The sequence below is a fragment of the Mercenaria mercenaria genome, chromosome 15 (assembly GCF_021730395.1).
Source record: "Mercenaria mercenaria strain notata chromosome 15, MADL_Memer_1, whole genome shotgun sequence".
In the NCBI taxonomy this organism is placed as follows: Eukaryota; Metazoa; Mollusca; class Bivalvia; order Venerida; family Veneridae; genus Mercenaria; species Mercenaria mercenaria.
Window position 1 is genome coordinate 44,292,207 of NC_069375.1, and position 19,346 is coordinate 44,311,552.

The 19,346-nt window shown below is 35.5% G+C and overlaps 1 protein-coding gene across 1 annotated transcript; it reads left to right on the top strand.

Annotated features, from left to right (window-relative positions):
• The first annotated feature begins 44 nt into the window (after nt 1–44).
• LOC123559812 (selenoprotein F-like) lies at nt 45–16,157 on the top strand. The gene is made up of 4 exons (XM_053525139.1): nt 45–172; nt 11,888–12,061; nt 12,320–12,383; nt 14,582–16,157. The coding sequence occupies exons 1-4, from the start codon at nt 128–130 to the stop codon at nt 14,758–14,760; spliced, it is 462 nt and encodes a 153-aa protein (XP_053381114.1). The 5' UTR covers nt 45–127; the 3' UTR covers nt 14,761–16,157.
• Nucleotides 16,158–19,346: the final 3,189 nt, after the last annotated feature.

Here is a 19,346-nt window from a genome sequence, read left to right on the forward strand (position 1 = left end):
CAGGCATTTTTCATAAATGTAGCGGTATATCTTTTCTTTATATATTATCAGAATATTGTTCTCATTTGGTAGATTCTATTGTTTATTTTATGAGTTCAGATATGCGGCAACATTTAAAATTTCCAAGATGGCGAACCTTAGTTCGCTGTGGTATTTTCTGGGAGTATATTTCGTAAGTTCTCCCTATACAATTGTCCTAACAGTCATATATAGTTGCGACATGAAGTTAAATGTTTTTTAGTTTTATTTCTAGTAAAGTTTTTGTTCCTTTTGAAACCATTTATGTGGAAATCGACCACTATTAACAGGAAATTGCCACGTCAGTTATACTTGCATTTACAGTCCATTATTTGGAAAGACCAACTTTTCACAATATTCAACGTTATATAATTTATAAATAATTTATAATGACTTAAGTCATTTCTTACATATCTTAAGTTTAAGCTGTTTTATGAATAGGACTTAAGTTTTTTACTTAGACTTAAGCTGAAATCACCACAAACTTAAGTAAAATCTTCAACTTAAATCAAAACTTATACTTAAGATGCTTTATGATTACGGCCCCAGCTGTCATTCTGCTATCACATATCCTATCATGATAAAATTTGGCAGATATAAAGTGTAACTTTACTCAAGAAACCGTTCCAAGTTCACAGACCGAAGAAGATTTTTACCGTAAGAGGCATTATCTCATTTATCCATCATCTGCTTAAGATTCCATATAGAACATATTTAATAAATAAAACACATTGATTCATTTTATTGAAAATATTCAATATAGGTTTATATATAATACACAATTAGAATATAAAACCAAAATCTCTAAATAAAGTTATATATCATAACAAAAAGAAACATATTGATGCTTTTGCCACCGTTTAAAATGTTAATTCCTTTTCGTTAAAAATGTATTTCATTTTTGTCTGGAAAGCAGTTTCACCACATTTCGTATCTTGTAAACAGTAGATTCGGTGTTAGCTAGTCACTTGAAATATTGAAAAGCAATAAGGAATGTCGTTCAGTTTCGCAATTAAACATTACAAAAGGTAAAATGAGCCGCGCCATGAGAAAATCAACATAGTGGCTTTGCGCCCAGCATGGATCCGCGTAGTCTGGTCAGGATCCATGCTGTTCGCATACAGCCTCTCTAATTGCAACAGGCTTTGAAAGCGAACAGCATAGATCCTGACCAGACTGCGCGGATGCACAGGCTGGTCTAGATCCATGCTGGTCGCAAAGCCACTACAGGGATCACTTTTGGCCGCGATTTCGCGATATTCTCGCATTATTTTGGTGAAAATCGCATAAATTTTGCTCAAATGCGCTTAAAAATCGCATCCGCGTGGCCGTAGATCTTTTGCCGAAATTGCAACTTTTCGCTGAAATGCGATCTTGCCGTTACTTAATTTTCGTATGACGTTCATTTAGGCGCTTGAATTTCGCTTTTATCTCCATAAAGCGTCCGATGATTATGACTACCAGACAAAAATAATCTGTTTTCGCGATGTTTCAAAATACCATTGAAACAGAAATTTAAGCATTTGGAAGGACAAACTTACTGCTTCCATTTGCGTGGATGAATAGCGATGAGAATAACAAGATGGTGGAGAAACCTCCGGTGAAGTCCCTTCATAAAAAACGCTGAACGCCCGAATTTCCAAACGAAATGGTTGAGGGTAGGGTCATAAATAAGTTTGACTTTAAAATTGTTTTGACCTAATGGAAGTGTATCAAGTCCAGAAAGATTAAAACATAACTGAACTTCAACTTTGACAAAGCAGCTTTGAAGTAAAATCATTAGGGGAAAAATGCATGTGGACCCAAGACTTGGTTACAACTTTCATCAACCTATTCAGCAATTCCTGGCACTGAATTTTAGAGTTGTAAAAGGTGTCTCTGAAAGGATATGTTTTGTTTATTTACAAGATAATTGTTCTTACAAATAAACAGATGTTTGTTTTTCAGTGTAATAAAAGCTGTCTGCCAATGTAAAATCCCATCATAAAAAGAAAAAATCCCATTCATTTTGTCAAAAATCTCATTGATTCAAGGCAAATGGGAATTAATCTCATAATAGTATCTGCCAAAAGTGATCCCTGCCACTATGTTGGTTTTCACATGGCATGGCTCAAATGTAAATTTGCAAGTCACTCCTTTTATTCTATTTTATTGTCGGTGAATAATTAAAGAAACCTATCTTTGAAAATGAAGAATTTTGACTGCTCCGTTTTATTCATAGCGGCTAAACTGATAAGATTTTTTCTTCCTCCCCCCACCACTTAACTAACCCTTAAATACGGAGCCAGATACGCGAGTTATGCAAGATTAAACATTTTCATAAAAAATTCAACCACTTATACCATATTCAGTAGTTATAGTACATGTTTTAGTGGGACATATTCACATTTTGTGCCAAACTTGGTGAACATAAACGTGTTGAAAAATTTCACCCAAACTGTAGGCAAGTAGCTTTAACTGACTCTGATATATATATTACTAGATAATATACTTTGACTGTAAAATACGCAACAATGTACATCATGTGAATATATTCAAATAAAAACGATTCTAAAGATTTTTTTGTGAACTCTGAAGGTCCTGTTTATATCAATGAAAGACATAATGAAGTTAGCATTTGCGCGACGTTAACGCCGTCATTGGTGTATCAACAATCACAATATTTAGATTACCAAAACAAATAAAAAGTAAATTTACAAAAAGTCTGCCGTGAAGACCCCCTATTTTTATTTTATTTTCTTGTTCACAAATGATTAAAAAAGAATATATTTGAAATCAAGAACTTTGACCGTTCCGTTTTATTTTATTTCGGCTAAACGGCCACGAAATACATTGAATATTTTCGCTATTTTTCCCCACCCCTACTACGGATATCTCTTTTTTTAAGCATTTTCCAAATGAAATAATTTACAAAACGCAACATGTAAACAATAACATTGAATTTAGCTATATTCCTGAGTTTGAAAAAATGTAATAACATTAATGTTAATGCGATTATTACAGAAAAATGAAATACATTGAATATTTTTGCTATTTTTCCCCACCCCTACTACGGATATCTCTTTATTTAAGCATTTTCCAAATGAAATAATTTACAAAACGCAACATGTAAACAATAACATTGTATTTAGCTATATTCCTGAGTTTGAAAAAATGTAATAACATTAATGTTAATGCGATTATTACAGAAAAATGGCGATTTCCCTTGAAAGATATATGTGCCGCCAGGTGGCGCTCTTCAAAGGAAATTTGGACTCGGAACGATTTTCTTTTTACTCCAAATGAAAGACAGGATATGTTAGTACATACAGACCAAATATCAGTCTTGTATCTCATACTTCGAAATTTTCGTAGGAAACCCGCGAACCACCTTAAGTGTATATGGTGTCCAACTTGTCAGTGTTACTGTACCTAACATTACTTGAATGCAAATATTTTTTATGCCCCCGAAGGTGGGCATATTAAAATCGCCCTGTGCGTCCGTGCGCCCCATTAATTCTTGTCCGGGCTGTAACTCTTCCATTCATAAAGGGATTTTGAAATAACTTGACATAAATATTCACCATAAGGAGACGACATGTCATGCGCAAGACCCAGACCCCTAACTCCAAGGTCAAGGTGACAGAGGTCAAAGGTGAACAGGGTATGTTTCGTGCCCAGTCCATAACTCTGCCATTCATGAAGGGATTTTGAACTTAATTGGCTAAATGATCCTCATAATGAGATGACATGTTATGAGCAAGACCCAGACCCTTAGCTCCAAGGTCAAGGTCACACTTAGAGGTCAAAGGTTAACACGGTCTGTTTCTTGTCCTGTCCGTAACTCTGCCATTGATGAGGGGATTTGAAATTACTTGGCATAAATGTTCCCTATAATGAGATGAGTTGTCATTTACAAGACCCAGACCCCTAGCTCCAAGGTCAAGGTCACACTTAGAAGTCAAAGGTGTTTCTCGTCTGGTCCATAACTCTGCCATTTATCAAGGGATTTGAAAATAATTTGACACAAAATTTAATGTTAACCATATTGAGAATTTGAGATGTGTCATGCTTATTACCATAGCCTCTTAGGTCAAGGTCACAAAATGATACGTGATTTTTTTGCGCGTACAACTGTTGCATTCTTGGGCCTACTTCGGGGGCATTTGTCACCAATTGTGCCAGCTCTTGTTTTTAGCCTATATCACCCAAGGCCAAAATTAAATATATGTTTGTTTGCTGTCTCCCTACCTACCCCAAAAGTTTTTATTGGACAATGCTGGTCAATTTTCTTTTAAGTTGCAATATGACAAGTGCCGCAATTATATTTCAAGTGAGCAAAATAGTAAGTAAGAAAGTTTAAATTGTATTAATTAATTTCATCCTTTTATACAACACATATACAGATTTGTCTTATTTTTACAGAAGAAATATTCTGTAAGAAACAATCATATATCTACTGGTAAAAGTATAATAATCCTCCCATCTAATCCCCCCCACCAAAAAAAATGGAATTGCCTATCTACCTACCCAACTTGAAAAAGTGGGGTTGGGTGACAGCAAACAAAGACTTTCTCCAACACCTGTCACTAAAATATAATCTATCATGATTTATAGTGTTATGTACCTGATGTAATTGTTATACTGTATTCTTCAATGTTGTTGGACAGGTATGGACGTATTATATTCCCCCTGTGTCCGTCTGTCTGTTAGCAATTTCGTGTCCGTTCTTTAACTCTTGAAACCCTTGAAGGATTTTGAAGAAACTTGACACAAATGTTCACCACATAGAGACAAGGTGCAGAGCGCATGTTCTGGATGGCTCACTTCAAGGTCAAGGTCACACTTAGGGGTCAAAGGTCATATGACTTTGTTTCGTGTCCGATCTGTAACTCTTGAACAGCTTGAAAGATTTCAAAGAAACTTGGCACAAATGTTCAACACATCAAGACGACGTGCAGAGCGCATGTTTTGGGTAGCTTGCTTCAGCTCAAGGTTACACTTAGGGGTCAAAGGTCATATGAATTTATATCTGGTGTATATTACAATTGTTCTGCATTGCAGTGCTCTTGTTTTTATTTGGCAGACCCTTTTTGTTCACATACAATAATTTTTTTTTTAATTACTTCCCTTTTATGTTACTATAAATAGCTTGTTTTGTAACTTTTTTATTATTGGCCGTAGGGAAAAACTGAGACCACTTTTCTGTGGTACAACATGGATGGTACCTCCAATTTTTAGGTGTATTTTGACATATCTGTCCCTGGGAAGGAATTTTTTTGTAGACTTAGAATTGTTTGTTTCTGTGGACTTAGCATTTTCTTCCTTTTGTAGTTCCTGTCCTTTGGGCTTCAACAGTCAAGTTCTTTTAATTTTTCTCCCATCCTCTGATATAACCCTTTGGTCACACTTAGGGGTCAAAGGTCATACCTTCTAGTGTATATATTGCTCTGAATTGCGGTGCTCTTGTCTAATATCTTTTTTACCTAAGCTATACCACCCAAATGAATTTTTCACATTTTCACACAAAATCCACTTTCTCCAAGAGCTGTCACTCAACAATCATATGTTCTGTCATGATGAAATTTTGCAGATATCAAGTGTAACTTGTACTGGACTTTATACTTTATTCAACATTATTGCTAGGAGAAGAAATATTTTTTTCCTCTGTTCACCTGTTCACACTTGCAGATTTTATGTTGTGACAAATTATCAAAGTCTAAGGGAATATAATTATCTACAGAAATTAATATTGAAACTTCCATTCTGCTGAATTTACACAAACATGTTGCAAATGAACAGCATGCAAACTGCCGAAAAACTGTGATATCTGAACTCAAGATAATAGCAGGGTTAAATAAGACAAAATATGAATACATATTATACCAGTTAAGGTATTGGACCCGTGATAGAGTATCTCCTTTTTGAAGAGTATTCAATTCCTACCATAAACCTACTTTGACTGCAATTTTCAGGGGTGGGGGGGGGGGGGGGGGGGCGTAGGTTCAAGCCCCACTGGGACCAAATTTTTTTTCTCAATATTTTCCTTTTTAGCTCATCTGATTTTTTGAAAAAAAATGATGAGTTATTGTCATCACTTGAGCGGTTGTCGGCGTCGGCGTCGGCGTTGCCTGGTTAAGTTTTATGTTTAGGTCAGCTTGTCTCCTAAACTATCAAAGCTATTGCTTTGAAACTTGGAATACTTGTTCACCATCATAAGCTGACCCTGTATAGCAAGAAACATAACTCCATCTTGCTTTTTGCAAGATTTTTGGCCCCTTTTGTACTTAGAAAATATCAGATTTCTTGGTTAAGTTTTATGTTTAGGTCAACTTTTCTCCTAAACTATCAAAGCTATTGCATTGAAACTTGGAATACTTGTTCACCATCATAAGCAGACCCTGTACATCAAGAAACATAACTCTATCTTGCTTTTTGCAAGATTTATTGCCCCTTTTGGACTTAGAAAATCAGTTTTCTTGGTTAAGTTTTATGTTTAGGTCAGCTTTTATCCTAAACTATCAAAGCTTTTGCTTTAAAACTTGCAAAAACTTGTTCACCATCATAAGTTGACCCTGTACAGCAAGAAACATAACTCCGTCCTGCTTTTTGCAAGATTTATGGCCCCTTTGGACTTAGAAAATATCAGATTTTTTGGGTTTAAAGTTTTATGTTTAGGTCAACTTTTTCTCTTAAACTATCAAAGCTATTGCTTTGAAACTTGCAACACTTGTTCACCATCATAAGCTGACCCTGTACAGCAAGCAACATAACTCCATCCTGCTTTTTGCAATAATTATTGCCCCTTTTGGACTTAGAAAATCATTTTTTGGTTGAGTATTATGTTTAAGTCAACTTTTCTCCATAAACTATCAAAGCTATTGCTTTAAAACTTGCAACAGTTTTTCACCATCATAAGTGGACCACTGTACATCAAGAAACATAACTCTATCCTGCTTTTTGCAAGAATGATGGCCCTTTTTAGACTTAGAAAATCATGGGTAGGACAATATTTCTATTACACAAAAAAAATCAGATGAGCGTCAGCACCCGCAAGGCGGTGCTCTTGTTTCTAGTAAGTTTTTACTTCTTTCAAGACTATGGATGTATTGTACAAAAGTGGAAAAAAAGTCATTTTATAAGCGATTTCTTGCTGTTCAAAGTGAATTTACCTCTGAATCAGGAGGGGTAGAGTTAGACATCTTTAAAAATACTGAGTTACATGCGGTAAAAGTTCTCTATTTTGCCTTCGTTCTTTAGATTACATATTGTGGAAGAAATGCAGGTAGGTTTTACTTATGCCCCAAGGTTATTTTTGATGTAGTGAGCAAAATTCAAAACAGACCCACAGGATTCGGCCTTAATTTTTCAATGTTGGAGTTAGAATTCTGTCTCATTAAATCAGTTTACTTGAGGCACCCTAGAAAAAATGATATTTACAGTTTTATAATTGTTTAACAATAGTTTGATGATGTTTCTTTTATCAAAATTAATGGTGTAATGACTTCTCTGCATACGTTTTAGATAGTGGCCATCACATTGAAATTTGTCTCTACTTGAGCTTGAGGAAATACCATAAATTATACAAAATTTACAAAAAACGGCACGGTAAAAGTTGTTTTAAAATTTGCAACACTGTGAGTGCGAAACATGGTGAACTTTAAGAATATACCAAGCAAATGCCATTTTTTAAACATAACTATTAGGGGTCCAATACCTTAAGTTGTATCAAGTTAGGCTTATTCATACACAAAAATCATTTACTCAAACATAATTATTATGTATCAAGACTATTTCATGTTTGATCACCAAATAATTTTACATATCCTACTTGTGCATGTATGGTATATAACTTCACTTGAATACAATATATTTTATCTTGTTTTACCTGTTCCCAACAACTAAATGAAAACATCAATATAGTGGAAACTGACTGAATTATTTACCAAACCCTGCAGTTAAGACTATGCACGGCATTTTCCACAGAAAAGACCTCTGGACAAACTGCTTATAGATCCCCCTCTGAGAGACGCATGGACATGACAGATTACGGAAGGCATTTTTGCCTGAAAAGACACCCTAGCTTGCACAAACTGCTTATCGACACCCTTAGAAGACCCCCTCCCAGACACAATTATATAGAAGGCATTTTTGCACAAAAAGACCCCCTTGGACAAATGGCTTAACAGTCTTAAACATGACCCACCCTCTGATTGACCCCACCCCCTGCACAGGCAAGATGTTTTTGGCATTTTTTGCTGAAAAGGACCCCTCTGAGAAGCTGAAGATTATAGAAGGCATTTGACCTGAAAAGACCACCTTGGACAATCTGTTTCCAGACCACCTTGGACAAACCACTATATATAAGGCAAGGCTACAGAAGGCATTTGACCTGAAAAGACCACCTTGGACAATCTGTTTCCAGACCACCTTGGACAAACCACTATATATAAGGCAAGGCGACAGAAGGCATTTCTGCTTGAAAAGACCCCCTTGGACAAGCTGTTTCCAGATGCCCCATCCCTGGACAAGGAAAGACCCCCTTGGACAAACTCTTTCAAGAACCCCCCTTGGACAAGACTATGGAAGGCATTTTTGCCCGACAAACTGTTTCCAGAACCCCTTTGGACAACCCCACCCCCCACCTGCCCGAAAAGACCCCCTTGGACAAACCGTTTCCAGAACCCCCCTTGGACAGACCCCCCTGGACAAGCCTATGGAAGGCATTTTTGCCCAAAAAGACCCCCTTGGACAAACTCTTTCGAGAACCCCCCTTGGACAGACCCCCCTGGACAAGCCTATGGAAGGCATTTTTGCCCAAAAAGACCCCCTTGGACGAACTTTTTCGAGAACCCCACTTGGACAGACCCCCCTGGACAAGCCTATGGAAGGCATTTTTGCCCAAAAAGACCCCCTTGGACAAACTCTTTCGAGAACCCCCCTTGGACAGACCCCCCTGGACAGGACTATGGGAGGCATTTTTGCCCAAAAAGACCCCCTTGGACAAACCGTTTCCAGAACACCCCCTGGACAGACCCCCCCTGGACAACTGCCAGGAAATACCCCCCTTGGACAAAAAAAAGTGCCTTCCATAGGGGGGTTCAGATATTATCTGGAATAGCCCATTATAAGACGTGTGCATGCTCATTTTTAACTTCAATATTCATTATTTTACATTTTATTTTGCAATTTGCATTGTAATGTCTAAAAGGGGAGGGTCTTTTCACCCCAAGACACCCCAAAACACCCAAAGACACCCCAAGACACCTAAAAAATATTAATTATCCTATTGTTTAGTATCAAAATGTCAAAATAATAACATATTTTAATGTTTTAGGTGATAGTTTTCTTTTTTTCTGAATCATAAAAAAGGTAACTTTAGAAAAAAAATAATTCAAGGGGAATAATCCAAAAAGCTTAACTATGATAAAGTCTAAAGGAGATCCAGTTATTTCCCTTTCATTCAGAAGTTATTTGTGTTTTTAAAATATGTTTGTAAATTTGAGTAAAAAATAAAAATGTTTTACTGTAAGGGTGTCAGGGATCTGCAGAATGACTATATCCAAGGGAAATAAATAAATATGTAATTAACATAGTAATGTTGGCTTTACCTCCCTTTCACATTAATAACAAGTTCATTTCAGCTGATGTTCTTAGATGTATTTCCTTGAAAAAATCTACTCTAAGGTTATCTTAACTGTTACAGTCTGTATTAGCATGTCTTTAAGATATATATTTTTAATAAATGATACAAATAAATTAATATTCTAGGTGTCTTGGGGTGTTTTGGGGTGTCTTTGGGTGTCTTGGGGTGAAAAGACCTTCCGGTCTAAAAGGGCCCTGATCAGTAGAGTGTAGTATTTTCTTACACGTAAAATATACCATGATGCAGTACACTGGTTTAACAGTTGAGCAAATGTTGATTTAGTCAAAATAAGTCGACGTTCAGATTGTTTTATATTTGTGAATCTAAACATCAAAACTTTGGACCAAAATAATGGAAATAAAATCACAGTACACAGTCATGTAAAGTTATTGGTTTTATATGGCATGTAAACAGGTAAACCAGGGCACTAGACAACTTTTGAGGACAGGTACCCATACCCTTAGAAAGGGGAATTTTTCGTCGTTTTAAGACAAAAAGGGGAAGTTTGCCATATATATGTTACTGCTTTTCACACTCATTAATACTGTTTTCAGTCATTTTTAACTAATGTAATTATATTGAACTTGAAGCAGTATTCTTCCTTAGAGGCACTATAATACAACTTGAAAGAGAGTTCATTATATAGTTGTGTCAAACACCTGTTATCAGGGGAATTTTCTTCTGAGAAAGGGGAAAAAAGCATATTTTATGAGGGGAATGGTACCCATATTCGGCCCCAAAAATGGTCAAACGAGTGCCCTGTTTAAAACACCGTTAACGTTGATCGTGTACAGTACACACAAAGGTTTAAATCACCAGAAAATTGGTAATTTTGGATATCATTTGATAATTTTAACATAGATTAATGAGGGATTGAATCCTCTTTCGATACATGTAAGTTATATTTTGTTTTATGGCCAATTTATGAAATGATTGACATTTAAACCTTTAGCATTGGAAGTTGCTTGAACTATTTTGGTCATTCAAGTGTTTGACGCAAGTGGGGATATTGCCTTTATGAAAAAATTATCTCAATATTTCCTAGGATCACGTCAAATTAGTTGGACTTGAATGTTAATTGTGCTGAGAAAAAGAATAGACAAGATATTTTATTATAGACTTGTACGAAAAGTACATGATCTCAACACATTATATAAAAAAGATAATCCTTTCTCAAATGTTCACACCTTATAACTGGTGATTAATGGGTTTATGACACCTGGTGCTAATATATGATAGGTGTTGATTAAATCAATTTAGGTGTCAATAAAATTGATTTTGAGTAATACATGATTGAAAAATATTTAATATAAAAGATTAAAAATAAGATTAAAATAAAAAATTTTGACCATGTTCTAAACCAAATGGGGGACGTTTTGACCAAAATGGGGGTGTTTTGACTAGGGGACATTTTGACTTGATACAGTTGAACATAACGTTACTGCGATATTTTGTTAAAATTTACCTTTAAAACCCCTAATATCCAATATAATGTCAATTGTGTACACTTTTCAATACACATTCCGCCGTTTTGTATGTTACTATGTACATTCAGCAGGTTATAATATATTTAGAATCTACTTAGACAAAAACAGTTTTCCCCGTGAACTATTTGCGAGGGGATCTAGAGGGAAGATATTTCGTCTAAAATTGATTCTCAAAATAAATTGTGTTTACACAACATTCGGAATAGACTGGCAATGTTGCACACCCTAACAACGATACACGGCGATACATTCAGTGGAAAGAAACAAGTTGATGTTTATACATAAAAAAATTAAAGTTTTTTTATTGTATTTTTTTACCTAGGCAGTTTAAAAAAGGATTTTTTCTGTGAAAGTAGTGTTCTTTCACTTTGGATTGTGTTATATTGTTCATAGTTCAGGGCCTTTATAACAGTTATAAATGTTATGAAGGCCCCGAAAAAATATTTTTAGTAAATATAAACAATAAATCCCTCTTAAAATGAATGATTGAATTTAACATATACATGATATATAGCACTATTACTTATGACCTAAATTAACTTCTTCTTTTTAAATGTATTTGGGCATATTTTAGGGGGAGGGTGTAAAGTAGGGAATATATGGTAACTTAGATTAACTTGTACTAATGTTGACAGTGTCTTAACATTCATATTACGAGGGTTCAACGCAATAAGGGCATATCTACATATAATAAATATATGTAGATACGCCCTTATTGCGTTGAACCCTCGATTAGTAAAATTTATTTACCTTTCAGATACAGCTAGGTTTAGGAGATAAACTGTCAGAGGAAGAATGCAGAAGTCTTGGTTTCACCCCAAATCTGATGTGTGCCTCCTGTAAACTGCTTGATGAATACAATCTCACTCCTATAAAAGATGGTTGTTTAAACTGTTGCCAGGAAGATGCAAATTCTGATGAAGCTTTAAAGGTAAACATACATGTATGATTTGTTTGATTTGGATTTTCTTGCAGTATTTTGGACTGGACTGTGAAAGAATTTATAGCTGACATGAATTTATAATTTTTGTCAGTTAATAATATCTGGAAGGGGAGTTAAGCAGTGTTCTAAGATAGATAGGGTTGCTTAAAACCTTTTTTGACTTTCCTGATTTTCTTTACAGTATTTTAATGGTGTTTTTAGATTCTATTTAAAGAAGATGTATTAAATTAGATAAATCTTTTGCAGGTATATCCATACGCAGAATTACGAGTGTGTGGATGAAAGCTGGGGAGATATCCTCAGGTGCAGGGTAGGTGGTGTAAATACTCTTCAATTTCCGAAGGTTCATTTAGTTATATGAAAAATGAAGTTCAGCATTAAAATGTTCTCAAGTGCCATTGATTTAACTTATTTGTCAATGCATATAGGATTTATTTTCAAAATAGACAGGAATTCCTGAGTTATGTATTTGTACCTTGTTAACTATAGACATCTCATTAAAGATGTTTTTATCCTGTTATTTTTAGCTTGACTGTACAAAGTACGGAGAGCTTTCCTACTCGACCCGGCTTCTGCGTCCTTCCGCATCCACACCTTGGATAAGGTGTTGAAACACTTTCTCTTTATCTCTGTAATTACTAGATGGATTTGTTTCACTGTATCAACCACATCATATGACACAAGGTCCATAACTTTGGCACAAATTTTTCATGAATTATGACCCCATTTTACTTAGAATTTAAGGTTAATTTTGATGCATTTTCGCTAGATCTCTGTTATTACAGAGAGGATTTGATTAAAGCTTTAAAAAGTTGTTCAACATCATCACTCACTCATCAGACTCAAGGGACATAACTCTAGTACCATTATATCATGAATTATCTCCCCTTTAAACTTAGATTTTCAGTATAAAGTTTTAGTGCACTTTCACTCTATATCAGTTATTATGCCCCCCTTCGAAGAAGGAGCGGTTTATTGTTTTGCAGATGTTGGTCGGTCTGTATATAGACCAATCCATTTCCGGATGATAACTCAAGAACGCTTGGACCTAGTTTCATGAAAGTTGATAGGGAGGTTGGTCATAACCAGCAGATGACCCCTATTGATTTGCTTGATTTTGAGGTCAGTAGGTCAAAGGTCAAGGTCACAGTGACAGTTAAACAGTTTCCGGATGATAACTCAAGAAGGCTTGGGCGTAGAATCATGAAAGTTAATAGGGAGGCTGGTCATGACCAGCGGATGACTCTTATTGATTTTGAGGTTAGTAGGTCAAAGGTCAAGGTCACAAAGACCAAGAACAGTAAAACAGTTTCCGGATGATAACTCATGAATGCTTGGGCCTGGGATTATGAAAGTTGATAGGGAGGTTGGTCATAACCAGCGAATGACCCCTGTTGATTTTGAGGTCAGTAGGTCGAAGGTCAAGTTCACAGTGACCCGGAACAGTTAAACCACTTCCGGACAATAACTGGAGAACGCTTGGACCTAGGATCACGAAACTTGATAGGAAGGGTGATCATGATAGCAAATGATCCCTATTGATTTTGAGGTCAAAGGTCAAGGTCAAAATGACCCGGAACAGTTGAACAGTTTCCAAATGATATCTCAAGAACTCTTGGGCCTAGGATCATGAAAGTTAATAGGGAGGTTGGTCATGACCAACAGATAACTCCTACTGATTTTGAGGTCAGTAGGCCAACAGTCAAGGTCACATTGACCCGGAACAGTTAAACTGTTTCCTGACGATAACTTGAGAACGCTTGGGCCTATGATCATTAAACTTATTAGGGAGGTTGATCATGACCAGCAGATGACCCTATTAATATTGAGGTGAATAGGTCAAAGGTCAAGGTCACATGGACCCAGAACAGTAGAACTTTTGTGTACAGTGACCAAATAATATCTGTTCCTTATTCAATTACTAAATGCATCAAGGGGGCATTTCGTGTTCTACGAGCTCTTGTTACTAAATGGATTTGAGTCAAAGTTGTTGTTCCACATCATCACCACATCATATGACACAAGGTGCATCACTCTTGCCCCAATGTTTCATGAATTATGCCCCCTTTTTGCTTAGAATTTCACTTATTTACAGGTTATTTAAGGTTTAATACACTTTATCTTTATCTCTCTTCTTATTTAATAATTTTGTCCAATATCTTCATTCACATTGGACTCATGAAACACTCCAGTGACAGCTCCAGCTTCCTCTGATATGCCCAGTTTCACGATAAAGCATCGAAATAGTCGAGTGCTGTCTCCTGTGACAACTCTTGTTGGTGACACCTGTTATTGACATCTCAGCGAAAATATTATCTTGTTATTTTTTGTGTCTCCATTTATTGACATCTCAATAAAAAATATTATCCTGTTATTTTTATTTACACCTGTTTTTTGTCATTTCAATAAAAAATATTATCCTGTAAGTTTTAGTGACACCTGTTATTAACATCTCGATGAAAAACATTATCTGTGCATTTTTAGTTGATAAATTTTTCTGTGTTCCAGCCTTCGTGAAGAGCGAGAGGCCTAACCAGTTTCCGGGACTCGAGGTTAAATATGTCCGAGGCGCGGATCCTGAGATTCACCTGATGGATGAAGATAGAAATGCACGCGAAACGTTAGGCATTGAAAAATGGAATACAGATTCTATTGAATCATTTTTTCATGAACGCTTGAAAAAGTAGTGTATGAATGACATTAAAGTGTGGTTGTATGAATGAAAAGAGTAATTGGTTGAAGGCTGAGTATTTGAATGGTTCATTGATGGATTGATTTATAAATAGACGTAAGAAAATATTACTGTTAAATTGATCAGCTTAGTGAAAGCATGCACATGCTCAAAATACTTTTTCTTGGAAAAAGTATTCAGTTTGTTTTAACAAATCATTGTAGAATAGTAAATTACCCTTTCAGTTAAATGCCAGTATGTGTAAATTGAACATAGTTGCACAAACAACATTTTGATCATTTATTATATTAGAGTTGTTGTAGTACATAGACTTATAGACATTAAAAAAACACATCCAAAACATTATGGTAAATTACTGTTCAAAATGAACTTGAAGTGTGTCAGTTTATGTGGTTTCTAAAACCAAATACGTGATCATTCAAATTTTGAAACATTACTTTTACATAAATGGTTGTCAGGTATTTTCACTGGATAGTTATACACGGGTAGAAATAGTAACAGAAAATCAGTTATCTCTAGGCACAAACAGTATTAGTTGATGTATATCACGCCTTACAATTTAACGTAAATCTTAGAGATTTATTTGGTACTTTAAAACTTACACATTTTATACCCAAGTAACTTATCATGTGATGTAAAATAGTTTAGATTGTTTCATTATGCAGAGCAACAAAGACATCTTAATGTTGCCTATCAGTGAATCTGCAGATGTTGTTATTTAAAGTATTGTTGAAGATGTTATTCATAACATTTATAAGCATTTTATAACGTTTTCTAGTTTTTTTTTTCAAATTTTACATTTGTATTTTTAGAAATTTATTATTGGTGTGATGAGATCTTGCTTTTACAATGTACTGTACTTGTGAAGTTAACATTTTCAGAACGAAAATATTTCAATAATCTACACACTTTAACAATAAATGTGTTTCAAAGTCTTGTGTTGTAACGTAAAAAGAAAGCTATTGCTTGCAGTCTTTTTTATGGAAGACATGCATATTTGAATCATTTTAGTTCTACATATCTTTTTTTATTAAGTAGACAAGCTCATGTTGATCATGTTACTTGAGAGTGAATGAGAAATCCATGTTTTTTAAGTCATATTGTTGTCATTACTAAAGCAGCTGTTTCTCCAGGAAATTCTCATTTTCCAGTTTTGTTGTTTGATTCACCATTTTTAAACTGATGCAAGCATTGTCCAATCATGTTCTTGATGACATTCTTGCTGAAAACCTATTGGCTGGCAGGTTTGGATGGGCGAATATGATTGGATGATTCAATACTGCATTATGGGAAAAATGCTGACTTGACCAATGAAATTGGAGAATGGCAATTTACTGGAAAATATGTTATTTGAAGTTATGTAAATGAAAAAAAAAAGATGAAGAAATGTTACCCTTTGTTGTGATTTATATCCATTTCTAACATATTTTCACCTTATTATTCCGTGGGGTATTCTGTGTCGAGTTGTTGCTGACTTCAAAGCACTTTCACTTTGGAATTGAAACCTGGCTCGAGATGTAGACTTCTTCGTGTTAGGAATTCATCCAGCTGGCTCACTGAAGGTCGGTGGTTCTACCCAGGTGCACGTCTGTGAGGAAACAATGCACACAGGGACACCTTGGGTCTTCCTCTACTGCCAAAAGCTGGAAAAGTTGCCATTTCACCTAAATGGTATTGCTATGGCTCTAAACTCAAATTATTACACTGAAAAGTGAACATTATATGTCAACACGAAGCATATATAATCATACTGTGTATTCTGTTGACATGTGTCTGAGTATCATATCTGTAGCTTGTTAGGACCACTTAATAGGTTAAAAGCAATGAAAGTGTTCATACCGTTAAGTTCAGAACATGAGTACTTCGAGAACCCAGCCAAATTAAATTTCGAAGTGCCTGTTACAGTAGAAGACACTGTGTCAGTTGAAAGTTCATTATCAAGAAAATCACAATGAACCTGACTAGGCAGACAAAATCAAGCTCCACATTACGTGTACCCATGCTTGTGATAAATTGTTCTCCAAAATTAGAAAATAAGTAACAAAAATACGAACAAACTACATTCACAAAAGGTCGTAATGACTCGCTAGATGTATTTCCATAGGATATCCTGTCACTGTACATGGTTTCTTGATTCTAGGTAAAATATTTTTATGCTCCCTGAAGGGCGAGCATATAGTTGCTGCTTTGTCCGTCTGTCACAATTTTGTCCAGAGTATAACTTGAAAAGTATTAATGGCATTTGATTGAAACTTCACGTAATTATAGAGGGGATTGAGACAAAGTGCAATGTCAAAGACATTATAACTCTACCTTACCTAGTTTTTGAATTATCTCCCTTTATTATACAAAATAAGGCTTGTCCGGATCATTACTTGAAAAGTATTAATGGCATTTTATTGAATCTTCACAAAATAATAGAGGTCATTGACGGAAAGTGCAATGTCAAAGAACCATAACTCTGTTTTACCTAGGTTTTGAATTCTCTCCTTTTATTACACAAAATAAGTCTTGTCTGGAGCATTACTTGAAAAGTATTAATTACATTTCATTGAAACTTCACAAAATGATAGAGGCCATTGATGGGAAGAGCAGTGTCAAAGAACCATAACTCTACCTTACCTAGTTTTTGAATTAGCTCCCTTTATTCAAATTTCTTTTTATTATCTCCATTTTTAGCTCGACTTTTCGAAGAAAAAGTAGAGTTATTGTACTCGCCCCGGCGTCGGTGTCGCCGTTGGTTAAAGTTTTTGATAAAGTCAAATATCTCTGTTACTATCAAAGCTATTGACTTTAAACTTAAAATAAATTTACTATCAAAGTCTGCACTAGGAGAAACAATCCCCATAACTCTGATTTGAATTTTGACAGAGTTATGCCCCTTTTTAACTTAAAATTTTTGGTTAAAGTTTTTGATAAAGTCAAATATCTCTGTTACTATCAAAGCTTTTGACTTGAAACTTAAAATACTCGTTAACCATCAAAGTCTACACCAGGAGAATTAATCCCCATAACTCTGGTTTGAATTTTGACAGAATTATGGCCCTTTTTAACTTGGATTTTTTTACTGGCAAAGCTCTAATTCAGAGTCAAGCAATGAGAAAAATCGAGCGCACTGTCTTACAGACAGCTCTTATTAGCTCACCTGTCACGTAGTGACAGGGTGAGCTTTTGTGATTGCATTTTGTCTGTCGTTCGTCCGTCAATCGTCCGTTCACAATTTCTCGTTAACATGATAGAGACCACATTTTGCAATTAATTTTAATCAAACTTGCACACAACTTGTATTGGCATAATAACTCGGTTCCTTTCGAAAACTGGCCAGATCCCATCATGGGTTCCAGAGTTATGGCCCCTTAATGGGCAAAAATTTGCTATTTTTGGTTTGTGAACATGATAGAGACCACATTTTGCAATCCACTTTAATCAAACTTGCATACAACTTGTATTGGCATAATATCTTGGTTCCTTTCGAATACTGGCCGGATCCCATCATGGGTTCCAGAGGAATGGCCCCTTAAAGGGCCAAACTTTGTTATTTTTTGCATGTTAACACGATAGAGACCACATTTTGCAATAAGCTTTAATCAAACTGGCACACAACTTGTTTTGGCATAATATCTCAGTTCCTTTTGAAAACTGGCCAGATCCCTTCATGAGTTCCAGAGTTAGGGGCCCTTAAAGGGCCAAAATTTGCTATTTTTAGCTTGTAAACACGATAGAGACCATATTTTGCAATCAACTTTAATCAAACTTGCACATAACTTGTATGTATTGGTATAATATCTCGGTTTCTTTCGAAAACTGGCCAGATCCCATCATGGATTCCAGAGTTATGGCCCCTTAAAGGGCCAAAATTTGCTATTTTTACTTGTGAACACGATAGAGACCACATTTTGAAATCAACTTAAATAAACTTGCACACAACTTGTATTGGCATAATATCTCAGTACCTTTCGCAAACTGGCCAGATCCAATCATGGGTTCCAGTTCCTTTCGAAAACTGGCCAGATCCCATCATGGGTTCCAGAGTTATGGCCCCTTAAAGGGCCAAAATTTCCTATTTTAGCTTTTGCATCCATATAGAGACATCATTTATAGTTTGATTTGATACAAACTTGCAAAATTTCTTCAACAACAATAAATCTTGGATTCCATGATGAATCTGTCAGATACAATCATAGATTCCGGAGTTACGACCCCTGACTGACCCCTGAAAGAGCCACAATTTGTTAATTTTTACCTTGTGAACACGATAGAAGTGACATTTTATATTTGATTTTAACTACACTTACACACAACTTAAGTCACAATAAGATCTCAATTCCTTTCAAAAACCGGCTCGATTCCATCATGGGTTCTGGAGTTACTGTCCCTGAAAGTTGCAAAATTTTCTAGTTTGGCCCTTTCAGCCATATAGAGGTTTTATTTATGCTTTCGTTTGATACAAACTTGCATAGAATGATTATCTTGATGATTTCTAGGCCTGGATCAAAACTTGGTCATGTCGGGTCAAAAACTAGGTTATCAGGTCAGATCAAAGGAAAAGCTTGTTAACATCCTAGATGCCACATTTATCAC